Raw genomic sequence first — 26,362 nt, forward strand, 5'->3', positions numbered from 1 at the left:
GCCACGCATCAGTGCTGATGTTCATGATGTCCAGGGAATAACGAAAATGCAAAGCTCGACTCAGGCTTGCACTGAAGATGTAACCGCTGCAGTCAGCAGAGATCACAGGGAAAAAGAAGAAAGGGGGGCTTCTCTGGCTGGAAGATTTCATGTTTGGCAAAGCTTTCTATGAGTAGCCTACCCAGCGAAGCACAGTGTTCTTTTTGTAAGAAGTATCAGTTCCAAGCCCTGCCTAGCTCTGTTTCTACTAGCCTCAGGGTGCTATTAGAGTAACTCAGCACGGGGTGTTAGGTCCAAGAGCAGAAGCTGGTATACTTGCAGAAGTGCAGTTTTACCAGGAGAGGTGTTCACTGCAGAACACCATGTGGGCAGCACACCACCACCACGTGCTCTCTTTGAATACCCTGAGGGGGCCTCTGAGCAGATGGACATCCCGAGGACCACAGCTCAGCTGTGGAAATGCGCAAGGAAGAAACGGAGTGGCCATTGTGGTACTGGATGGCAGGCGTGTGGCGCACTAATCTTGCACATGTTGGTGACGTGACTTTAGCAAAGGTGCTTATAAGGCTTCAGAAGTTCACAGTGTGAAACTTGTTTGTAACTACAGTCTGTCCACACCATAGCTGGCATGGCTGTGAATTTTTTGGGGTGCTGCAGCTACCTGGTCAGTCTGTAACCTCCCTGGCAGCCGTGGTCCCTAAGCCCATGCAAGTTGACACAACAGGGATGCAGGTGAGGGAGCGCACCATTTCCCATTTTCCCTGAGCAGAGGAATTGTATGACGAACGTCTCAATGCACCAAAGCACATTGTTCCTCACATAGCTAGTCTTCGTGAGACAATTCAGATGAATTAGACCATGTGTCTGTGACCACTGGGTCACACTTAGCATGGAAATTTCAGGTCAACAGGACAAGGAAATTCTATATCCCTAATGTAGGAAATGCTTTCTTGACTAAAAGGAAAGTGTGTAATCTTGTTCAAAAGTAATTCTTCTTTCTCCATGCTGTATTTCAGACTGGAGACAACTTGTTTAAATAAGGGAGTCTACTTTTTGTGTCAAAAGCATTAATTCCTGGCTGCTTCCACTTGAAAATCACTTAAGGAAATGGGTTTCTTTTTCTTTTGCAATGGCAGTAAAGCATATATGTAGTGCCTGTCTCCTAAAATGTTAACATCTTGTCAACTCTATCAAACCTTCTGATCTTCGACTTCCCACAAAGTCCACAGGGTGTCTGCTTACCTTAAGCAAAAACAGACTGCCATCAGAAGGATGGGAATTTTAACAAAGCGTGATATTCCCTACTGTATTACCCAGTCCCTAGAGACGTTTAAAATAAATGTAAAAAAAAAAAAAAAACCAGCAAATGCAGCTAGTGTGCTCAGAGGAACTCTGGGATCTAAGAGAACACGCCTGTCTTTGAGAACACATCATACTGCAAGCAGTCTGCTACCCCATTTGTTACCAGAATCTCTGCTGGCCAAAACACTCACCACTCCTCTCCCAGTCCTTCAGGATCAGCCAGCAATTTCCTTCCTGCCTTTCCTGCCCCCAGTTAGGTGCACAGACTGTCTTTCCAGTACACAGTCCCACTGGAAAAGGCAGTGCTGCTCCAGTTAAATTCAGCAATAAGTAACCCCTGTAAAACTACAGCAAAAATTGGTGATTCTGCCAATTACTCAGGGATTTCGTGTGCCAAAACACACAGCTCCATGAAACTAAGCAGACTGTCACCTGAGAAAGACAGAGGCAGGACTGCAAGGTTTGATGGAGTGACCCTAGCCACAGCGCTGGAATGGTGGTTAGCAGTCACTTGGCTTAGGCAGGTTAAGATGGAGAAGCTCTGCCTGAGCCCTTGTGGCACACACTCCCAGGATTAGCACTGTGCACGCTACACTGGTGTATACCTTGAGCTTTTGCACCCAGGGAGAGGGAAGGAGTCCTCTATTTGCCTTCCTGGCATGCTCTGTGGCCCCTCCAACCACTGTGAACCCCTCAGCCAGCTTAAACCAAATTTAGCAGTGGCAGAAGTCTCAAAGGCATTCGGCACCTACAGGGTTTTCCATGACCTTCAGTGGTGTAGTAGAGGATAGGAGACGTACTAGCAAATTCTTCTGAACAGCCCAAATATAGGGAGTGCTTCACTCAAAATGTGTTCATGATAAAACGAGTCCAGAAATAAAACACTGAATATATTAGTTGCAATTTTGAAAGCATATGAAAGACAAAGGCTATTGTTCCCTGCTATTCTGAGGTTGCTGGTCTGGAATGCTACCATGCTTTCCAGAAGGCATCTAAGAGGCACTTCCTTCTTCTCTGTGGATTGTGCAATTTGCAGGTACCCACCTGGCATTTAACTCTTTGGAAGATCAGCACTGCAGCATGCAGAAGGGGCAGACGTGGTAGCGCCCAACATGAAACAATAAGCATTAAGTCATAAATTCTGACAGGAGAACCAACCTACCTCCAAACTGGGTGCCTGTTTTTGTTGGAGCAAACAAGATTACAGGCCGTTGGAAGTGGGCTAAAATAACCATTCCTTGGCCAGAAACCAGACAGCTCAGCAAGTCACAATGAACCCTCCAGCACATCTTTCTCAGCTTCAAACCTCTCTTGAGCACTTCAGGATTTTGTTTCCCAATGCTCCTCTGACAGACAGCAAGCAAACATCATCCCTTTTCCTAGCGACTTCAAAAAACAAATGCACCTACACAAATCACCAACTGGCAACAAATATCTACCAGTTGTAGACCACCACTCCTAATATGCAGAAGTGAACCACAATGGACAATACTAATCAGTTGTCATCACCTATAAGGAAGAGGACAGTTACTTTAAAAACCCAGTTGGTAATCTCAGTTTCTCAAGGCAGAATAAAAACACGTGGGACCAGATCCCTCCTATGAAACTGGCATTGAGGACATGTGGGGAGCCCAGCGGTAGGCTTTGTGGCTCAGTTTTGCAGCTGGAAGTGCTAGTGCTGGGTTGCCTGGGTGGGACATGAAGGGACACAGGCTCACCATCTCTCTGGCAAGTCCCAGGACATACAGCAGTAGGAGCAAATCCTTATGAGGAAAGCCAAAGAGTAATGACTGGGTAAACGGAAGAAAGAATTATCAGACTAGCAATGTCGTTCTCATTTCCCTAGTAACACATGTGAAACATCTACTGAAATACCCAGCATTGCTGAAAAGGCACCAGAGCTGCAGTGAAATACAGCTACTTGAACTTGGATATCCAAGCTGAAGAAAAAATTGAAGAAATGTATTCCAGGGCTTCTTTTAAAACACAAAAGTATTGTATAAAAACATTTCCCTGTACAGTAACATTAAAATGAGAAACATTAACGTCTGCATCATGCTTCAGCTAGTATTAAATTTCATCATAGCTAATGGAAACCACCAATGGCTGCTCTACATCAGCCCTAAAAGCAATGAAAGGGAGCTCACTGACTGCAAAACTGCAGATTGCTCCTAGCGCTGTGCATCTCAAAATACATTGTGGAGTGGAAAATCTTGTTCCCCTAGAAAGGAATGGAGTTTTTAAAAAAACACCAAAAGAGAACTATGTCATTCGCCTGGTTATTTGAAACCTTCCACATTTCCAGAGGAGAGAGATTCCAGAGCTGCCTGCTACGAGGAACTCTTCTCCTTGTATTTCTGGTAAGCATCCAGTATCTCCTTGACAACACTTGGATCATCAAGTGTAGTGACATCTCCCATGTTGCTTGACTGTTCAGTGACTACTTTCCTCAGCAGCCTTCTCATGATCTTCCCTGATCGGGTTTTAGGAAGACGTTTCACCACCTGCAGAGAAGGGAAAGCACTCATATTAGAACCTCGGTCCTGCTGGAAACGACAAGGAAGTTTGGCTGAACTGTCCTAAGCCCGGCACACTATCTCATAGCCACAGCTCCTTTGAGGCTCCTGGGAAATACTAGACCATTGAGCACATTGGTTTATGTCCAAGCAAAAGAGTGTCACTAGCATCAATTCCTTGTGCTATAAATTTTATTCTTATTTAAGTGGACTTTGTTCCCCATTTACTCATTGTTGTGTATCTCCAGGCTGGGTGCTGCAGGATGCACAGCTCTTTGGAGAATCAGGTCCTGATTAAACTGTTAACTATTGAACTAGAAAGCTAGTTACACTTGAAAACTCAGGCACTGATGATGACACAGATCTCAACGAATTACCAGAACAGACATTCATATTCCCCTTTACAGGGCAGGAATATAAAGCACACAATACTGCACGCCAGCTACAGGATCTCCTACTCAGGGGATAACCCCTGTCTGCTAATGTTTCTCTCTGCCTGATTATATTTGGCAGCCTACACGCCTTCCTTCATATCCAGAAGAATGTTAAATGTCTTGGCTATGCTTCCTTCAAAGGACTTAGCAGCAGATTCAAAGGCTTTAGCATAAACTTGAGCCTAGTAAAGGATTCTCAGGCACTGAACAGAGACACTAGCGGTCTCACATTTTGCTACATGGTCAGGCCAAAAGGCTACAAAACTCCAAAGCATTAACTAACATACAAGGAAAGAGTTGTAGGTCTTCTCTGCAGGACTATCCCCAAACACAGGGAAACAGAGGTGTTTCCTTGCAAACCTGCAAGTTCTGGGAGCTGCTCCAATCCACTGAGGACGTCTTGGGCTGTTCCAAGTTCAATGAGCCACCCTTGCCTGCTCCTGTTGTATTCTGTAACCTGGGTCTTGGTGTCCACCTTCCCAGCATGTGGCTAAGGCAGAGCCCCTCAAAGAAGTGGTGTGGCCACTGCCTCCAAGCAGAGAGTTGATTGGATACAGATGGGTCTTGGGGGCCAGCTAAGGGGCAGCTTTGTGCACTCCCCCCAAATACGCAAAAGGGAGCTGCTGAAAGGTGAGCCAGCTTGAAACAGAGCCTGGAGTTCATCAGTGCTCCCAGGGTCAGGCTGAACAGCTGTCTGAGTTATGCAACAGAAACAGTGCTTTGGGATCTGGAGTTGATGCTAATTATTAATGCAAAATAGCTGGGCAGTGGAAAGTGTCACTCTGCCCCTCCGTGACACTGAAGGTTGTGGCGTTTCTTTACAGTTTGGTGGGGTTTTATCTGATCCATTGCACAGGGCCACAGAGAGCAGTGCTACATTGCTTCAGCAAGGGGTTAGCTGAGGGTAAGAGCTATGTGGAGCAGTAATACTGCTGCATGGTGAACAGGGACATCTTGAGGCACAGGGTGGGCCTGGGGTTTCCCTTTGCCAGAGCTCTTGCCAACCACGGTGCTCTCAACACTCTCTGTGCATCCCATTTAAGGGATTGGCACTTGGCCCAAATGGAGCAGCCTCAGGGTAGCTCTAAAACATGCTCTGTAACAGCCCCACCAAGAAGCTGCTCTGCAGGCCGGAGCAGCTGTAATATCCCAGCCACCCTCTGGGTCACTGCTGATCCTCAGGCATGGAGAAGGAGCATATGCAGACCACTGCACCTGTCCTCCCCTACCTAGGGATCCCTCCAGCTAGTTCTGGTTTTGTGCTTCTTCATCCTGCCAGAGAGGGACAACAGCAGCACTGCAGGCAGGAAGGTGAGGCTTGCTCAGTGTGACCATTTCTGCTCCTGGTCCCAGTTACAGTCTCCCACTTACCAGAATGTGGTCAGGCACAGCATATTTTGCTATCTTGGAAGCCACTATGGTTTTGAGCTCTTCTTTGATACGGTCTGTATGAGCTGTCTGCTCCTTTAGCACTATGAAAGCAAAGGCACCTGGAAGACAAATGAGCAGAAGCCACATACCTCGTATTAGATCCTGGCTGGCAAGACCAGGGATGTTCATTCGAATGCCAAGGTAGGTTTCAAATCATTCCTATGCACAATCTAGGGACTGCCAAGAAAACCATAGATCCCGTTTACAAAAGGGAGTCAGACTCCAGCCCTCAAATGATAGCCCAGCCTTGTCTTGGCATCTATGGAGCAAACTGATCTCAGTGACAATGACAACTCAACATAAATTACCAAAGTGTCACTGGGATCAAAAGCTGGCCAATGCAAATCAGCTATTCCCATTCTGTTCAAAGGACATCTCTGAGCACAATCTTTTTTAAGGAAGCTCTACCATATACGTAAACACTATGTGTGAAAACAGTTTAGGGGAGTAATACCTGCACCCAGCTTAGAAACATGCAGTTATTTTCAAGGCTATCTTTGCCTCTTGGGGCGGCAACGCCAGTCAACCTAAGGATAACTGCCCTCGCTTTCCCTAGGCACCTCCTAACACGGAGCCCAGGTTAGAAATTAAGGAAAGTGTATGTAGGTGTCATGTCAGGACACTGCTTTTCACATACCTTCTCCTTTGATCTTGTGTGGATACCCAATCACAGCTGTCTCAGGGACCGCAGGGTGATCAGCCTTCACAAAAAGTGAAACAAAAATACACAGCGCATAACAACTGCTTCAAGCCCTGCAGAGTTTGCACCAGTTGCTCTAGGAACAAAACACCTTGCCTTATCCCACCCTCCCCTTGGCAGATCCTGCGGAAAGCACAACAGGAAAGCTGGATGGCATTTTCCTACTGCATGGTCAGCTGGTGGCCATGGCCACGGCCACGTCTCTGGGAGTAGCATTTACTCACTGGATTGGCCCTGCTTTTAAACACACAAATAAGTACTCTCACATACACTGCAAAGCTCACTGCATACCAAGCTGAATTTGCACCAGCTCAAAACCTGCTTTCTCTGACTTTATCTGTGCTCTTGTGTGTGCACGGCTACGGTCCCAAGTGGTTACCGGCCATGGCCAAATCACAAGCAAAACCAGTCCTGCATTCTCTGTGCCACAGGGAACTGTTGCCAGCAGAGCAAAAGTGAAGCTGCCAGCATCACAGTCCACACTTGACTGGTGTTTATAAGAAGACCAGAAGGCAGAAAGAATCAGGCCTCTTCATCTTCCCAGAAGGGGGGGAAGGGTTGTTTTGCCAAATGCGTATTTTTATTATTATGCTACACAACAGTGATTTATTCTGTCACACTTCAGAGTTTAATTTAACATTCTTCTGCAGTAAGAAGACAATTTGTGTACAGACCGGAAGAAATCGCATATCTGAATCCCACACCAAAAACTGGATTATGCTATCTTAAATTAGATTAAAATATGAAAGAAAACATTGCAGAGCAATCTAAGCATATAAATATATTTACATATACACATGCATACACATACACAGAGTGGGAGAGGAACTGGATCCTGTATCTACAATCAGAAAGCCACACAGACAAAAAATTTACTCACAGAAGAGACAGTAGGATCCTGTGTACCATGTGAACACAGCTCAGGTTTATCAAATGTTACATTTAAGTGCCATTTGCAGACAAGGCACATAATGTAGAAATAAATATTCAGGTCAAGCTTTGAAGATAAATGCTCTAAGGACTTCTTGTTTTCAATTCCCTGAGCTAATATTGTTTTCTCTCAAAATGACAGGCTAGCTTTGCAGCTGACATGAATCAAGGCTGCTTCATATTTAATGCTGCTGAATTCTCAGGCGTACTCAGCTAGTTCAGACGAGCAAGAACTACAGATTTGGGAAGGAGAGCTTAGGTGTTAGCATAGGGGAAGAAACAAACAGGAGAGACAATCCCGTATGGAGACTCCACCAGCATCCAAAATTACAACTGCAACAGTACAATGTCACTGAGGGGAAACACAGCTCTGACAGTTCAACTGCAGGGAATGCCCACGGTGTGACTGCTCTCTCACTTGCCCATTCGTCATCTCCTTAATAAGGGTGCTGTTTCCTTCTGCATATTTGCTATTCATTATGCATCAAGCTGCTGTGTGTATGCAGGGGCAGGGGTTTGAAGGCAACAGACCCTGCGCTTGTTTAAATTCATAAAGCTTCTTTCAAGGGGCCACCCTGCCCCACAGATACGCCTTGTCAAGGGACCTCTACCTGTTCAGAACTTACCATTGCATCTTCTATCTCTGCCGTCCCAAGCCTGTGTCCGCTGATGTTAATGACATCATCCATGCGCCCCGTTATCTGGTAATAGCCTTGCTTGGTCCTGTAAGCACCATCCCCTGTGAAGTAGTAACCTACAGCAAAGACATGTGGGTGGTCAGCAGCAGGAAGTGTGCCAGCCTATTGGTTTGGGCTCTGATGCAGAACAGACTACGCTCTAGGGTGGCGAGTAGGGTAGGGTAGGATCAGGCAGCTCGCAGGGACTCCTAAGCTCACAGCTGCATGACCTGCCACACATAATTTCTCACTTTCCTCTGCCATCCCCAACCTTTGTCTGCTCTGCCTGGGCTGTGCTGTCTCCTAGTAAGCACCTGAGCAGCACTAAGACAGTGGAGGTCAGATCTCTGCCAAGATGGGCAAAATCACTGTAGGCAATCAGCAGCAAACAGTGGCTCATGTTCCCTGTAGTAAAACCAAGTCCAGCAACACAACACAATGATGCTTTGTTGGATTTACAAAACCAAGGGGGGCTCTCTGATCTCCCTAGGCTTTACATGCCTACAACTGTGTGCTCAGGCCTGGTGCATACAGCTCTAAGACAAAACCACTTCAAATGCCACCTGCCATCATGCCGTAGGCTATTGGTCAAACTCAGGTCTGCTGCTAGCTACACCTCAGCACCCACAGAAAACTAAAAATGTTCAGCTGAAAGGGAGCAGTTCTATTACGTACATGGGAACACTGCCAATTTTTTTAATCACTTACACTGGGACTGATCAAAAGCCATTTTCCCTCCTGGCTAACAAAGATTCAGATCCCAGATAACAGTCCCTCTCCAGCATATGAGCATCGCAGAAACACTGCTACCAGATTAGCTGAAAAAAAAAAACCAAACCCATGATAAGCATGGTGTTTGGAGAGCCTAAAACTTTTGATGGAAACTGAAAAAGACCCAGTGGTTCCAGTGTCACTGAGGACACATCTGGTAACACAGATCCTGTGGGCTCTCCATCAAAGCCATGTCCACATCTGAATTGTTCCTGTGGCACTTCTGAGCAGCAGCAGGCAGCTAGTGAGGCAAAATCTGAAGGTGGTTCTTGCCAGGACCCATTATTGGCCAATTCATGGACTTTCAGTCATGCCTCCTGCCCTTCCAAATCAATTAAACAACTATCAACTAAATACCAACAAGATTTCAGATGCGAACGTGTAGTGAGTAATAAGGGACTATGGGCTCAATTTCTTCTATCAGTTTCCCATTCTTACTTTCCAACCCCTTTTGTACAACTTACAGGATTGTCTCTCTAATTCTTGTCTACCTTGTAGCTTTCAAATCCCTTTCAGTTGCTCCCCTAAGTATCCAATCTCGTACAAAAAATGTTTCCCTGCCACTTCTAATTACTTGCCAGATACAACTTGACCATGTTTTAAAAAAGGAAGGGTGTAACACAGCCTGTGACAGCAGCAGTGAGATTCAGTGATGTAGGAAGTACTTTCCCACCCAATACGCCTATTTCCAAGTGAGACACAAAACTGCCCCAAAGAAAAGGTACTTGGACTTTACAATTTGGGCATTAAAAATTTCTAAAAAATACGTTCCCTTTTGACAGCTAGAAAGGTCAACACTATCTAAGACCATTAGTGCACGCTTGCAACACATGACACACAACCCCAAGGAACCAAGATCTGGCTGGAACAGAAATATCACAAAGTGCTGCTGAAAATATTCAGTGCGCTTATACTGCAGTGCAAACTGCCTTCCCTTGGCACGTTCCTTACCTGGGTAGGCTTTGAAATAGGCATCAACAAATCGCTGGTGATCTCCATAGATTGTTCTTGCCATGCCAGGCCATGGCTGGGCAATGCAGAGTGCACCGGACACATCATTGCCCTCTATAACCTTTCCCTGCAGGTTCAAGCACAGAAAGGATGATCAGGTGAACAAATTAGGAATAGTAAGTGCTTCTGTGTCATTGATCTGGCAAGAGTCACCCTGTTGCTCACTGCAGACTGCCAGTGGAGGGCCACAGGTGGAGAAAACGAATCCGCTCATGGAGCTACTACGCACTGTCTCTATCACGCCTTCCTCACCCCTTGAGGCCAGCGGCACAGCAGATAAGACAGTTGTAAGACTAAAAGAAAAGTGAGTCCTGTGATTCTCCAGAGGGCAATGCCAGCAAAGATGACAGCAAAGATGTGCCGAGCAGCCAGAGGATGCCTGGAATGAGGCTAACAAGGAAATGCCTGGACCCCTGCCTTCCACTTTCACTTTTGTTAACTGCCACATTCCCTTACCAAACTGTATACGGAGATTACATGCTTTAGTGTTTAACAGGGCACTGGAGTGGAGGTGGGGATTGCTCAGTACAGCTTCACAGACCAGCACCAGTTTTCTCACAGACATGCACAGTTGCGGGGCCTCATGCCTTTCATTTTCCTTGGAAAACGCCACCAGTCCCATTGGCCGCTCATCTTGCCATATCACTGGATGTTGCATGCACAGCTCCAACTGTTCAGCTCCCTGGTTCCCAGAAGCTGTGTGACTTCTGACTGCTCTCATAAATGGAGGCAGCACCTCTCAATCAGAAGCAGTGTAAGACCATAAAAGTGGTGCTGAAAATGCAAACACTCCTCTAGAGATTTGCAGACAGCTTGCAATGCCCAGTTGGCAATCCGTATGGACATTTGAGATATGCTCAATATTTAAATTGCTCATCTATTCTATCATTTTAATGGAGGAACAAACATCCTTCTGGATCCTGTTCCTCTGCCATCAGAAAGGTGATGAAGGCAGAAACAGACAGCAGCTTCTCTTTTGGGCACCCAGCACAGCCTCAACTCACATTCTCATCCATCAGCACGGGCACAATCCCAAAGAAAGGTCTCATAGCCATAGCCGGAATGATCTCAGCTTTCTCCTCTGAAGGCCGTGGGGCAATGCAGATGCCACCAGTTTCTGGAAGAATAATGAAAAACAAAACATTTGGGGTCCATCCAATGCTGGATGAAAGCAAATGCCAGCTCTTCTTAGTTAAAGAAGAGAATACCGAAGCCATCCTGCAATATAAAGCCACTGGGAAGGAACTATGCAAACACCAAGTAGCACAGCTATCTGAAAGCAGCACAGACCTGATAAACCAAGAGCTCTTTGTGTTTACAGGAAAGGCTTAAACATAGAAAAATGCCTGGCAAGCCAGGATAACACCACCAAGACCTGTTTTATCTACAGGGGGCTTTGCAGCAGGTAGAGCTCAGATCAAGAGCTACTCCTACTCCCTGTTTGCATGATGCATCATTCAGTGCTGGCTGCAAAAATTGCTGCCCCCTGTGTACATTGGTGACAAACCACAGAGCATGGCCAAGCAGCTGCTTCAGGGGAAGAGCAACTCCCCATGCCCCACAGCATCAGGATCGCTGACGTCCAGCTTAGCTCTTCAAAGGCTCAGAGGAGAGCAGTACACAGGCTACAGCGGCTGGCTTTGCACCAGATGGCCTGTGGACCCTGCAGCAGCAGCCACAACATGTGCATTCAAGAGCCTTCCCACAGTCCCGTCTGTGGCAAACCAATCAGGGACAGTGAAGACCCCATTTGATTCAGCCCACATGTTCTGTACCCTACAGCTGGCCCTAAGTCGGCTCACAGATAAACCCAGCCACCAACCAAGCAACGAATACAGGCAGCTCTAACGCACACTTACACCCTTGCAGGTCCTTCTCACACTAATAGGGCTGCCTGGTGGCAGAGGCAGTACTCGCCAGCCCCATTTCCTACCCTAGAAGTGATTTTACAGGGAAAGTATAAGCACATCAGGGGATTTATCTCCCGGTGCTGTTTTTACAGCTGTCTAAGGTTAGCATGAAAAGCACTTCAGGAGTCTGAATTACTATTATTACAGAGTATGAGATTAACCCACCCCTCACAGGCAAGTTGAGCTTATCTTCTATACAAAATTGAACCTTTTAATCATCCTTTTTCATTCAGATGAACATTAAATCAGATTCCAGCCTTAATCAGGTCTTTTATATTCTAAAACTAATTCAGAAACACAAGAGAGAAACAAAAACAAAGGAACATTAGGCTTTTAAAAATACAGCTCTATAAATACAGGGATGTTCTGCCACGTTGAGAGTGCACTCCTCTACCAGCTTTGCTGAGGTTGTGAAAACTGAAACCAGGGGTTGGAAAGGCTGAATTTGACCCTGAATTTGCATCCAGCTGCCCTGACATAGCTATGAGGAAGGGTCTCTTTGAGGAACCCTAAGCTTCAGACCTGAAGAAAATAGTTTCACTTATGGCTTACACACAAAATTATTTCACATTTCATGGATGGGCATGCATCCACTTCACATGTTTCTGTTTATTTTGAAAGGGTCATCTTGAATTTTTTCAGAAAAAGAAAAAAGCACCCCAGACACCTACTGTTCTCTGTTTGCACAGACAAAATCTGCATCAGAGCAGGGAACCTGATTAAACTGATGGTTGCTCTTCCTAAGCCAGTACTCATTCTGAATACCGCACTGCAAGCTACATTTCAACATGGGTTTTGCCACATCCTACACATCCTGCAGGCAGCTGCATGTACAGGCAGTAAAGTCACATTCCAGAGGGAGCTGCATGGTGGCAAGGGTGCTTTAAAAATTATTTGCATGGTAAAGACCTATTTTAAACTGGTTTAAAAGTACCAATTTTAGTCACTGACAGATGACAGCTAACAAGGCTTCTAGGCTCTACCCTGCCCTTATGAAGTCTGTCTCTTTAGAGGCAGAGCTGGCAGAAGAAAAGCTGTGCTTCCACGTTACCTGTGCCCATGCTGTCACCGTAGTGCAAATCCACCCAGACTTTAAGCAAGGACAGCAGAGTCTGAGCAGGGAAGGTGATGCATCAAAACAGGCTCCCCTCTGCCGTGGGTAAATGACCTCTGGCACCGCTGTCTTTACCACCACAGGTAGATTGGACTGACTAGTTTGGGGGGAATCCATCTCAGAAGCACCAGCCCAGTCTAAATCACTGTAAGATGATGCCAACAACAAAAGCTTCCAGGGCCTGTTCGGAGATGTCTTTCAAAATCAGCTTTTGTTCACAGCTGCATACAACAGCTGTACTTTTTTGATAAAACCAACGACAAAAGTAAAAATACCGGTGTCTCTTCTGCACTGCGAAGAACTACACCTGAAACCCAAACACAGCCTTGATTCTATTACTGTCAATCACAGCACAGCAGTACCTAATATTTTAACAGTAAGAACCATAGGAATTTTCCATCTCTCTCATCTGCACGTACCACACTACTTAAATTGCTTCTCGTAATTGCTATCTCACTCATTTGCTCATCCAAAGACTTTCAAGTGGATTCTTAAATCACCATTTGCTGATCTTTACGCCTACCACGCTTTATTAGCTGGCAACACATTGCTGCTTCAGGGAGCAATATACCGTGGAGGACACTGCACACAACAGTGCAATTAACAAGCTCTATTGAAATTGTCTACGAGAGGTGACACTGCAGGACCACAACCAGCATCCATCAAACTGTTTCTATGATCTCTTTCCACGCTCCCTTTACATTCAAATGGCGTATATAATGTTTCCAAGACTAATTTGGCTTCCTCTTTATTGGAAGCATCAACTGTGGAGAAAGATTGATTCTACTTTCTAATAAAATCAATTTCATGAATATTTATCATTATATTACGCTTCCAGGAGCGGGTAACTGTTTATCTGCAAAACTATCAAGCAGATCAAGCACTCTCCATTCACAGGCTGTCCAGCAAATGTTCTTTAACCTCTCACCTGACAGTTGTTGCTCCAAAAATCCAGGAGAAATACAGTTTAAGATAAGATCTAACCCTGTACTTCAGAGGAAATAGGAGACACTGGACGCACACTGCATGCACCAGTTAACTGAAGACAAACTACAACAAAAAATGTTCGGGCAAAAAAAGATTCTTCTCAACTCTGCCACTGTACAGTAATCAACTGCTTCTCCACAGTGTTTTATTTCAGATCAGTGAGGAGGAAAGCATATAGCACCTAACCAGTCAGCTTTCCTTTGCACAGCATGTGAGAACCCAGATGGTTTAAGAGATCAGTAATTGAAGTAGACAGTAGTTAACACTGCTGCTCTGAATTCTGAGGTTGTTTTATTTCAAACCTGAAAATAAAGAGAGTCTGCAAGTTTGGTCTGGATTAAATGGAACTTGGTTGTGTGCCAGAAGCTAATTCATCACACTGAGATGGGCCACAAGGATCCTGAAGAGAGGATCCTGCTAGCAGGAGTAAGGATGAAATCAGGAGCAGCTTGACTGGAAAGGGGATGAATAATCTGCCCAATGGCAGCTAGAAATTTAAGAGTAGGGACAGCTTTTTTTCAGCAGAGACAGAATGCCAGCAGCTGTGCTGTGTCCTTTAAGTCCATGGCTCCATGGCAAACTGTGTGGTTCACGACTTGAGAAGGACATATTGCAAGATGCCTTTAGCAACTCTTGAATGTTGGTGCCCAGAAGAGAGGACCGCGTACTGAGGTGGCCAGGAAGGAGCTGCAGGACTCCTCCAAGCACAGGGCCCCACCAGGCAGCACAGCCCCAGCCGGAGTACAGTGCTGTGGCCTCTCTCCGCTGCTGACCAGGGAGGGCAGGAGGCAGGGACCACCTCTGCTCCAGCTGGACAGCGATCTATGAGAGCCAGTCACTCTGTCCAGCGGTTGTAAACGGAAAACAAGCCTTAACTGATGCACACAGCTGGGCCAAGCACGTTGCCAAAGCAGATGCACACTCCTTTTTGAGGCACCAAAGGTCCAGGGCCAAAGCAACTACAGCATACTACTTCTGGGAGAAGCTGCTCCCAGGCAGCCCTGCTGGGTGACAGCCACTGTCCCCTCCCCACCTGATGCACAGCCAGCAAGCCTCCACTCACTCCTTTCCAATTCCGCCAGAGCAGTTGCACTAGGTCCCTTTGACTACAGCTTGGTTTTCCATCTTCCTCTGACCGTTCCCAGGAAGGGAAACAAAGCACACCTAAGTACAGATTGTGGCTATATGGTGCTATAAATGCCCTTTTTATGATGAGACCATACCAAGGTCAATACAATTGGATAAATAATTGAAAATGAGGTTTCCAATTCAAGCTGCCTGCTCTCAGCTTTGCCCAGAAATTCAATCTCTGCCTCCTGTTTCTAGAACCAATTGAGATTTTCCAGCATTCAAAATATCAAAGAACATTTAGAAGGCAAAAGAGAAAAAAAAAAAAACCAACATTGCTATTGCTTTTGTATGCTGTACATTGCTATTATGTGCTGAAACTCCCCAGTGACTTTCAAAAGCTGATCAAAATGCCAGGAGGTTTTTTTTGACAGACTTGTTGGATCTAATTGAAACGTATTAATTCTTCTCTACCCACCAGCAACCTGTCAACGGTCAGGGCCCTCCACGCTCCCGGAATGATGCTTTTTACCTGTCTGCCACCATGTGTCCACGACAGTGCAGCGCCCTTCTCCCACCACGTGGTAGAACCACTGCCAAGCTTCGTGGTTGATGGGCTCTCCCACTAGATCAAAATAAGAAAGGAAGCAGTCTGAGACTCAGGGGGTTGCAGGCAGTTCATTCTCCCTTTTGGTGCACAACAGGCTGAATGCATGATCTTTGAGCAGAATGCTTACAGCATTTTTGCTGGGATGTGCAAAGGACTGCAATGCACTCACATAACTGAGGACTGACTTTTTCCAGAAAGACCAAAAGGCAAGCAATAAATATCACTGAAAGTAACTAATCAATGCAGGTCATGTAGAAGAACCTCTAGAATCCTAAATAATGCAGGAAAATGCTGCTTGGGTCTCCTAAGCCACTAAAATTCAAAGTGTTGTCATTTACCATTGGATAAATCTTTCTGGTAATGAATGCGATCCTGCAAAATCAGCCAGGAAACAGGCAATCACACTAAGGTTCAATGGCCCCAACTTCAGTTTGTTTCTCCTTCTGCTGAGAAAATATCTGAAAAGCCAGACAGGGAGCCTGCTTTATCTTCTATTTTTAACCACATCCCATCTGGTCAGCCAAGCTCCTCTGTACCTTCATTTCACCAGTTAGAACCCCCTGTCTTTTTCAGAAGAAGATTTCATGCCCCTTACCTGATCCCAAGGTCTTCAAGGAAGATCTGTCATATTTCTTCACCCACTCTTCTCCATAATTCAGCAGCAAGCGTATAGCCGTAGGTGCTCCATAAAACTGATTAATTTTCAACCTTTGTACCACTTCCCAGTAACGACCTGCAAGATCACAAACAGGCTTTTTATATTTCTAGCACTGACAAACCACCACAAATGCTCAGCAGGAAGGTTAACAGCCAAAGATAAAGCTATGACTACTGTGCAAAGGAGTACAGAGCAAAATCAATGGCAACTTTTTCTTTTTCACCCTGGATGCACAGATGTTCCTGAACGTTGTAGACACATGTTCCAAAGAAATGGAGCTTACCTCCCCTGAGCAGGCAGGTCACACTGGACAGGTTTCTAAATCTCCTTTGTCACACTGCCACGTCTAGCCAAACCTTTGCCCACCACTTCCTCACCTGGGTCAGGGTACACTGGAGTGCTTTCAAATAGGACAGAGGTGGCTCCATTGCAGAGTGGTCCATACACAACATAGCTATGTCCCGTGATCCAGCCAATGTCAGCCACACAGCCAAAAACATCGCCTTGCTGGTAGTCAAATACATACTGCAAAGATAAATGTAAGGCCAGCTGACTTTCTGTTGGCAGGTGCAAAGAACTTAAAGGTAAGGTGAGGTGCTGGACTGGACACCCGACTGGGAGCACGAGCGCACAGGGCGAGTGGAGCCAGGCACGTAGGACACAGAAACACAAAAGCCAGTCCAAGGTGAGGAAGTAAGTCAGAGGGACCAGTACCAGGGCTTCCACGCTCCTGACTGCTTTTGCAAACATACAGGGAGCATGGCTGTACCAGCAGCTGCTCAGAATGGAGCAACAAAGCTTACAATCAAAGCCCAGAGCCCTGGATACCTAAGGTTGCCTGCTCCAGGCAGTTCAGTGGGAGAGCTGACCCTGAACTTCAGGGCCTCGGAGGCTCAGATCCCTCACGAATATGAACAGGTTCCTATGAGAAAGCTGGAGAAACTGATACATGCCCGTGAAACATTTTCTGAGAAATGTTCTTAGCTGTGCAGCTTCTCTATCAGTGTATTGCTTTCCAGATGCTCCCCTCTCCCTGCTCATCAAATTCAAGATAAAAATCTTGGAAAACTCATTATCTCTTCTTGGTTATGGAAAATGCTTCCCACTGTAAATCCAACTCCTCTACCGTATGGTGAAGAGATCCTGACTCACAAGGCAGAGTCAGCTTTATGTTTTAAATGAAAGAAAGTGGATTAGAACTAAAAGAAAACCCCATGAGTGTGTGACAAGAGTGTCACACATGAGTGTGCAAAGACCACAGAGGCCACACAGGTCAGCTGATCCCTCTACCTAGGAGAGCCAATTCTCACCTTACTTTTGCAAGTGCCTTTCCCTCTCAGGCTCTGAAGTACCTCTAAAGAAACCGCAGCTGCATACAGTGCCTCCCTGCATGTCTGCACCAGGGTGCAGGATCTACCTTTTGGACTAAGAAAGATGCCTTGGAGATTACACTGTCACTTAGAAAAGCTGACGTAACAAACACCCTTCATGCAGAGAAGTCTGACACTTGCACATTCAAATCTTCTAAAAATTCAACAGTGTCAGCTGTTGAAAGAAAACCTCTGCCTGAATTGTGTTTGATAACAAACAGGGTGATACCACTAAAGCCAGATGGAGATCTTTCACCGCAGTCCTCTCCACGTTTCATTGTTACCTTTTCATATGCAGCGCTCAGACCAGAAGCTTCAAGAAGCAGTGCCTTGACTTTTTTTTCATGAGAAAGGGAGCTAAAACATTTAGCCTAGATCACATAGAAAAGCAGCGCAAAGGTGCAACCACAGAGCATGAACATAATTTTTGATCTTCAGACAAGTGCTATGCAAAGAGGTTGTTTTAAGAGTGCAGATCCTCTCTGAAATAAAAAAGGCCAGCATCCCACTGCAAAATACTACAGTAATATCCACATTACCAATGCCAGTAAGATACATACCAGAATCTCCTCAGCTGTATCACTTTAACGTCTGCAAATTCTGGCTTGCAACACTAGCACATTTTAAATGCAAAAGTAGCAACACTGCAGTTTCCCTCCTTTCATAACTCTAGGCTCTGGTTTGCATTGTATTATATTCCCCAGAACAAATCCTGAAGATTAATTACATGTTCTCAGACATTTTTCAGTTTGTTTACACCCAATAAGCCAACTGGGCAGCAAACACAGAATACAGCACCTCTCACCAGTCCAAGTTCCTCTCGTTAGTACTGTCAGAAGGTAAGTGAACCTTTTCCAGAGGGTGCAGCCTAGTTACCTTGTGCGTGAGAGCAGCGTACAGCAGGTATCCAGCCTGGGTGTGAACGACTCCTTTGGGTTTCCCAGTGCTGCCCGAGGTATACAGCATGAAAAGCACATCTTCGCTGTCCATGCTCTCTGGAGTGCACACAGAAGCTGCCTTGGCCATCTCCTAAGAAAAAAAAGGTGGTAATGACAGAAAGACTTTGGCTAAATGGAGCCAACCAATACTCCATCTGTAAGCATGTCAGCAGTGTCCAGAGACGAGAACCACTGTTGCTGTGGCCCCCTCACAAATGTCCATGGATGTGTCATAGGTTATATGTGCTCACCTACTGGAAAGGTTCCTGTGGATGCATAGCACCTAGCCTTTCCACGAATACCTCTGCTAAGAGCAGAAGTCAAGGGGAATTGGCCAGATAAAATAGCATTTCAGGAAAAAAATGGTAGGTCATAGCTTACATTTCAAGCCTTTGCAAGCTGCTGGTAGAAAACCAAAGTGTGACTGCAAACAGGAACCACACTTGACAGCAGCAGCAAGGCTGACTGGATACTGTTTAGGACCTTCCTTTTCCTTTTAAAACTGCAGTGCTACAGTTAAACTGTGCATTCATCTCCCTTCCCTGGCCCCAGCAGTGGATGTCTGTCCTGCCCATTTGATCCTCAAATTCTAATTGCTTCTGCCCATGAGAAGGAGAGTGCTTTACTCTCCTGACTCTGTCACTCTCTTCATAGTTCACTGTTTGGCCAGGTTTTTGAGATCTTCTCCTCACCCCTATGGTCAGAACCATGGGAGGGAAGGATGCAATGTCCTACTAGATCAGAGCAAACTTTTGGTCCAGCTTGTGTGCCCAGTACAGCAGAGGAAGGGAAAATAATGTACTTTGAAAGAGATGCTTGTGGTCACTGAACCTTGTAGCAGCAGAAGGCTTGTCTGCCCAGACTGTAGATTTTTCAGGACGAGGTTGAACATTTTTCTTATCCATGTACAAACTTGCAATAATCACTGTGTGTTCCAGATGGTCAACATATGGCTGTACAAAAAGCACAGCTGGCTTGCTTCTCTTAAGCTTTGTACTGTCCTATATGAATAATGATTCCTGCAAGGGTTATTAGGTGGCTCCTTGAAGGAATTTCTACGTACCGCCTTTTTACAAGCATACACTGTAAACAGGCTGTATTTACAAGTGAACACTACCAACGGCAGGTCCAGTTGTTCAATTGTCTGACAAACAAAGCTTAGTAAAATATGAAGAGTTAATAGGGTCAGATGTAATTCTCAGCCTCTGAGTTACAGCACTCCTGCTCATCTCAGGTATTTATTGTGACATTTCAGCACTGCCAATTCAGGCTGACTTGCCAGTTTTTGAAACTAAGATGGAGTTCTCATATGCTCCATTACAACATGAGCTTAAATTTTGCAGTAAGCCATTGCACAAGAACTGGAAAGCACAACTGCTGTAAAGATCAGTAACGACAGAATTAACAGCATTAATGGTTTCATTCTTGTTACGTTTCAGACTCTACAACTGACAATGGGCTGAGCTCAGCCTTTGGATCACCAAAGCACCTCAGGCTGTTTGCAGGAAAATCATCAGAATGTGCTTTGTGGAGTAAGAAGGAGTAAGACAATTTCCGAATAAAACCTGCCTTCTCTGTTTAACTTACCCTAGTAGTTGCTCCTATCTCATGTGACCAGCACAGGGACTCCTGAGTAATTATCTTGGCTGCAGACGGGTAGTTTCCAGGCATTATTATGATGAGTAGTTTCTGTTTACTGCTGCCGGCAAACTGATAAAACTACTTCTGCATTAGGCTGCAGTCCCATGTGTACCAGCTAAACACATTAGAACGACTGCTGGTTTGTTCCCCAGGAAGCACAGGTTCTAAATATTCCCAAGCCATCGCTGTCCTCCCATCACGGGATAACCACAACATTGTCCATAGGCTATATTAGGCCTCTCCAGGAACTTGATTATTTCTGCACTGCCTTTCAATAGTGTCCAGTCTGAGAGTGCATATGACAAACCATAACAGAGTGCCTGAACACAGTATAACAGCAGCAATGGTATCAGCGCACTCTGGGTCTCAGGAAATGCTCATTCCTTAAATGTCAGCACTGTTTGCAAGACTACTAAAATGGGGCAGCATGCCCCCTGCCCACGCTAGATGAATCAGACTGAGCTGCTTCGACTCACAATCCTAGCAGACTGTAAATACAGGCAATTCATTTGAGGATGAAGATCCAAATGCCTTAAGGGGCATCTCCTTTTCATCTGCAGAACTCGGGTCCAAAAGGCACAGATGGAGAGAAAGATGATCTAGCCAACACTCAGACCTAAAAGGAGTTATCCAGAGTGCCAGTGGGCATCTGCAGAGCTAGGTGACTGCGGGGACATACAGATGCTGTCACTGCAACATAGCTGTATCCAGAGGTACTGTGGAAGCACGGGAAGAGCAGCACACACTGAAAACCTGCTCCAGAGGCAGCATAAAGGGCAGTCATCACTGGCAGGTCTGATGCAGCTACACTAGAGTGCCAAGCTGCATTGCAGCGGCTGCTTCATAGGCTTTTAGCTCAGCACACATACGCAACGAAAGTATGGAGACTGCCTGATCTTCCTTGGCTGCCAATTCCCAGTGTAGCCTACAGGAGATCAAAGACCAAAGCCAAATACCAAACTGTGCATGATCTACACATTCAGCAAGACTCTCACACACATGTTCTGAACAGCCCTGCATCAAGTCTCTCAGAGATGTCTATGTTAGCTAGTCCCTACATATTTCTCTCCCTCAGCACAGTAAACATCGCAGACTTCAAAAACATCAGGCAAGGTTTACCAACACCAACATACCTCCTCAAGGGGAATATCACGGTCACCCATCCAGACTTTGTTATCTGTCCTCTGAGCCACAAAGACGTGTTTGATGCTTGGACAGTTCTTCACAGCTTCATCCACAGTCGTCTTCAGCTCTATGATTCGGCCTCCCCTGACTCCCTGGTTGTAGGTGATAACTGCTTTGCATCCAGCTAAAAAGAGAAGGAATTAGCAGACATACCAGCCTGTCTTCCAGGCTAGTATGTGCACCCTGCTTTCATTACTTTTGGGGATGATGTATAGGACAACATCTGTGACAAATACTCAGAACTCCTATCAAACAAAAAGTCAGTGTCACTGATGAAAACACTTTAAAACCTGAGACCCACAGAGATTAGGGGTAGCTGGAACCTCCATAGGTTATCTAGTTCGTCTCCCCCACCTCAAGGCAGCGTCCACTCCAGCTAAACCATTTCTGACAGCTGTCAGTCCAATCTTCCTAAAACACTCCAATGGTAGCTACTCTACCCTCTCCCCACCAGTCCACTCCAATGCCTATCATGAACATGAGAAAGTCTTTCCCAATATCTAGCCTAAGTATCGCTCACTGCAATTCAAATGCCTCCATTCCTGCCTAGCAAAGCTGACGTGCAGAACAGTTTCTTCCCAGTTACCTGTGTTATAGTGAATACTGCTGCTTTAGCCTAACATGCTAGCTCATGCACTGAAACCAGTGCAAGACTTCCTATGACCTTAGTGAACAAGCACCTTTGCCCCTCTCTCCTCCTCTCTCTGGAGCTGCATATAATTGTCCATTGCAAACTGAAGTGAACAGCACCAAACTCAGCAGCCTCTCAGAGGCGCTACCCTGCTCTGAGATACCTGCAGCTTTCTGAAACTCACCCGTACCTTGAGGGGAACCTCCTGAAAGCCACAGCACACAGCAGCACTCTGGCAGAACACTTCAAATTGTACCACACTACATTATTACAGAGCTGTGGCTGCAGAGAAATGGTTCTTTAGCTCTTCATCTCCACACAAGTGGCCAAAAGTGAGGGATAACTAAAATATGTACTTGCTCTCTACAGATTAACTCCACTAAAGCAGAAAACAAAGCATGAAAATTGCTGTAAGACTTATTCCCTCACACTAGCCATAAAGAAACTGATGTGACTGCTAGGACATGAGCCACTTGCTATTTTGTTCTTCTGCTGGTATTTTTAGCACTACTTTTTACCTAATCACACTACAAGTGCTTTGGGCTAAGAACAGCTCTGTCTGTTGGTACAAAGGCTAACAGAGCGGGGGCAGGCTGCCAACACTTGCAGTGCTATACATAAATCACAGTATCACAATCGAGACTGCAGAATTAGCACTGTGCAGGAGTTTCAAAGAAACACTGCGATTTTACTGCGAAAGAACAAATCAGGCCCCATTCCTAAGCTCTGGTTTTCCCTCCAGCTTCACCGCTGTCTGGCAGTAACCCAGTGCAGACCGAATGTTAAGCAATTTATAAAGTATTTTAAGGCCAGAGGATACTGCATCTGCCACTAAAGAAAAGGCTCTTCACAGTACTTTGCAAAGGAGAGTGAACTGTCCCACCAGCTGAGAATGAACCTTTTCTCTTTCTGGCAAGAAAACACAGAATTGGGATATGTCTTGGAGCACTGTCCAGAGGGGTTTGTTCCCTGGTCTGCATCTACTTACAGTCCATGATCCTCCCAGCTAAGGACTCTGCGCTGAATCCAGCGAAGACCACAGTGTGAATGGCACCAATCCTGGCGCAAGCCAGCATGGCTGCCACAGACAAGGGAGACACGGACATATAGATGGCCACCTTGTCCCCTTTCTGTATCCCATATTTCTTCAGGGTGTTGGCAAGACGGCAAGTCTGATCCAGAAGTTCCCTGCGGCACAGAAGCAACGTTGTCATGTGACCGCACAACCTGTTTTATGCGGGGGAGCAAAAAAGGATGAACTTGAACCAAGCGAGGCATCATGATCACCTCTGGATCTTGTCATCTCAGCAGTATAGGGCACGCCAGCTTTTGCATCGTAAAGAAGGGTGGCCTGGGGTGTGGTGAAAGCCAGGCTGCAGTGGGGAGAGAAGAAAAGGGGGGCAGAGAGCCACGCTTGCTGCAGAAGGACGAGTGAGCGAGAGCCGCAGGTGCTGCCCAGAGCTGCCGGGCTCTGGCATGGGTAGAGCAGCCAGCAAGCCAGTGGCTGTCCTGCTGCCTCCAGAAGTCGGTGTCCATTTTAGCCATCCTTGATGCCTTTTTTACCTACGAGGCTCAGTCATAACCTACTGGGAACACGTATGGAATAAACACAAGATGAAATGGAAGCATCGTCCAAAGACTCCCCACACTATTTATGTTGGGGAACTGCTGGAAGTGCTTCACAACTTGTAGCTTCTCTTTAAATTGCAACGGTAAACAATGCATTTGCATGCATAAGGAAGAAAAGGAGAAGTCCCAAGACACTTGTGTGAGTGGCAGATTTTACAAGACTCTCATCAAAGGCTGATCACCCGCAGCCCGAATCCCTCTATTGTCACTTCACCCTGCCGTGCCGCAGAGCACAACAGCCTCGCAGAACAGGGATACTGCTCCGAGTAAAACCGCAGCCACTCTTCCATGGAGAAACTTGGGAACACCAAGAACAGGAGCAAAGTCTCTTTTCACAGTGCTCACCACTGCAACGTGCTGACTTAATAGCAGAAACGTTCCTCTAAAGAACAGTTCATGGGCAACGACTTGCACATACACTTATTGTGCTGCCTGCACGGGGGATAACACGATTGCAGGCATGCCTTGGACCAAGGTGCTGTCAGGAACTGAACAGCTCTGTGTGCCTGCAGTGGAAGGGCTTTGAGAAGAATACAGATAACTGTGCCAGGTGAAGAGTGGTCTCACGCCAAGGAAGGAGGTGACCCTCACGAGGGCAGCACAAGGGCACCCTTACTGGTGCCAATCGTTAGCTCAGAGGAGAAGACTTGCAGAGTCCGCCAGGAATGAAAATTGTCCTCTGGGTTCAGCAACTCGCTGAGTACTGAGGCCCAGAGGAGAGAGATACCTTCTACTCCCTAGCACACTCATCTTCAACCCGTCACCTGTGAACCCTTAGAGGTCTGTAAGCTACACCACCAGGGACTCCACAAACTGTTAACAAACAAATGAGGTTTGGGGGTCTGCATTCCATATTAAGCTGTAAAGCATGAATCTACCAATGTATCCTTATCTCCCAGAACTGGCCATAGCTGTGAAAAAACAAACAAACGAACAAAACCAGTTTTCAGCTGGTGGCTAAGCTGCAAATAAAATGAAATGTTGTTTCTCGTCCATCAAAAATTGTTGTGTTTCTTTTTTCAAACCAATGCAAGTTGGAAATAGGCAAAGCCCAAGTGCTCCACTTTGGAAATGTCATACAAAACCATGGGCTGAGAATAACTTGGCATCTTACTTCTTTAGGATAAAACTCCATCTGCACTGTGAGGGCAGTGAAGCGACACAGCCATAGAGAAAGTATGAAGACAGATACAGTGATGGCTGGAGGGATACCACTTCCCTGCCGCCTTTTGGAAGGTAAGGAAGACAAGCCTCAAATCCCAGCCACAGCACTTTGTGTTACTTATTTTAAGACTATTCCTGTAGCATCAAGTAAATAGACCACTCCTGAAGCACAGGAACTCAAGAGAGGTGGCCAGACGTACTCTGTGCCTGCTCTCTGGCAGTAGTTGGCCACAGCTGCCACTGCAGAGAGACCGCAACCCTGCAGAAAGCAGATATGGAGCAGCTTTACCCCGGACTGAATTTCCTCCTAATCCCTTAAAGCTAGAGATCAGCCTAAACTCTAAAGCACAACATTCAATACCTCTTCCCAAGCGCCTCATGACCATGCACGTTCCTGCTATCTACATAAGTGCACAGTCTGTTAGATGTATTATTTTGCTTACTTTTACTAAGTTCATTAACTGAGACTCCATGCTGTAACGAATTCCCACCCAACGTTTGTTTTTGTGCCTTGTCCTAAAAGGTCACATTCTCTGGTCCAGAATTCATCCCATGCTGCATTAGAGAAAAATCTCAATGTGGATAAATATTAAAGAGCCAAAACAAAACTAAGCTGCTCAAGTGCAAAGCACAGGAAGTGAAACAAGCCCCAGACAGGCAGTTGTGAGAAAGCAAAATAAAAACCACTTATCTGCAACGGAAAATACCCAAGTGCTTTCAGAGCTGCAGCCTCTTTCTGCTGAACAGAAATGCCAGAACAGCTCCGGCCAGGGCATCCTTTCCAAGCAACTCCGTGCTTCGCTTGCTTATTCAGGACTCAGTGACTGTGATGGCAGATGCTCTCATTGTTTTTTTATGATTAACCCCAATTTAACATTTGCTTCATGACAGTGTGTGAGCAAGCTGATAGACAATAAGGACCAAGTCTTTACCCCCGGATCTATTCGCTTTGCCTTCTCCTTTGTGCTCTGAAAGGCCAAGATAGGAAGGCTTTGGAGGTCCCTTGGCAGTGCAGCACATGGGGGAACGGACACAAAGGCAAAGAGAAGGTGAAGCCAAGAACTCCAACAAAGAAATCTACAAATCCCTGAGCATCAGGTGTGTCTTCTGGCTCCTGTAGCAGCAACTCAGGCCTCCCCTCCAGTTCAAGAGAGAGACTTAGCAGAAATGCTGTCTCAGGAATCCTTCCCTTGACTCCCTCACTCCTTCACACACATTTTGCTATCTAACAGGCAGGCAATTAGTACATGCCAGCAGGTTACACATTTCCAGTACGTAACCTAGACACGTCTCAGGGCGGAACGAGCACCTTGCAGAGGTGCTACCCCGCAGAACTGGGTGGGACAGACCTAACCGAACTGAGCAGGAGGAAACCATGGCCATGGTTTCTTCCCCACCTGCTACTGCTGCCAAGCTTGGGGTTGCAGTCCCTCCATCACACAAGGTTAAAAGAGCAAAGAGCAATTCTGGCCTCAAGCCCAACACTGCCCCACCCTTGGCACAGAGGCAATGCCATCGAATACCGGCGGACTGTGCACAGGGAAGGATCTGCCCCCCATCCACACCCAGGAGGTGTGTTGGTAGCAAGGCACATCTACTGAAAACATACATCAGACGCTGAACTGAACTAGATGCTGTCACCCTGGAGCCGGTGAGACAGTGCGAAAGAAGGCATCTTCAGTTAG

At 46.1% G+C, this 26,362-nt stretch overlaps 1 protein-coding gene across 1 annotated transcript in view; it reads right to left on the reverse strand.

Annotated features, from left to right (window-relative positions):
- Positions 1-3,479: 3,479 nt before the first annotated feature.
- The window catches only part of ACSS1 (acyl-CoA synthetase short-chain family member 1), a gene marked incomplete at its 5' end in the record, with an annotated part of 30,523 nt that continues 7,640 nt past the window's right edge, over positions 3,480-26,362 (reverse strand). Inside the window, 12 exons of the mRNA XM_009580082.1 lie at positions 3,480-3,806; positions 5,624-5,742; positions 6,321-6,384; positions 7,940-8,067; positions 9,713-9,839; positions 10,777-10,889; positions 15,384-15,476; positions 16,057-16,194; positions 16,497-16,644; positions 18,366-18,518; positions 21,202-21,377; positions 22,873-23,072. Coding sequence (XP_009578377.1) covers positions 3,633-3,806; positions 5,624-5,742; positions 6,321-6,384; positions 7,940-8,067; positions 9,713-9,839; positions 10,777-10,889; positions 15,384-15,476; positions 16,057-16,194; positions 16,497-16,644; positions 18,366-18,518; positions 21,202-21,377; positions 22,873-23,072 — 1,633 coding nt within the window. The remainder of the gene's footprint in view (positions 3,807-5,623; positions 5,743-6,320; positions 6,385-7,939; positions 8,068-9,712; positions 9,840-10,776; positions 10,890-15,383; positions 15,477-16,056; positions 16,195-16,496; positions 16,645-18,365; positions 18,519-21,201; positions 21,378-22,872; positions 23,073-26,362) is intronic.

This window comes from Fulmarus glacialis, unplaced genomic scaffold (genome assembly GCF_000690835.1).
Source record: "Fulmarus glacialis isolate BGI_N327 unplaced genomic scaffold, ASM69083v1 scaffold33620, whole genome shotgun sequence".
In the NCBI taxonomy this organism is placed as follows: Eukaryota; Metazoa; Chordata; class Aves; order Procellariiformes; family Procellariidae; genus Fulmarus; species Fulmarus glacialis.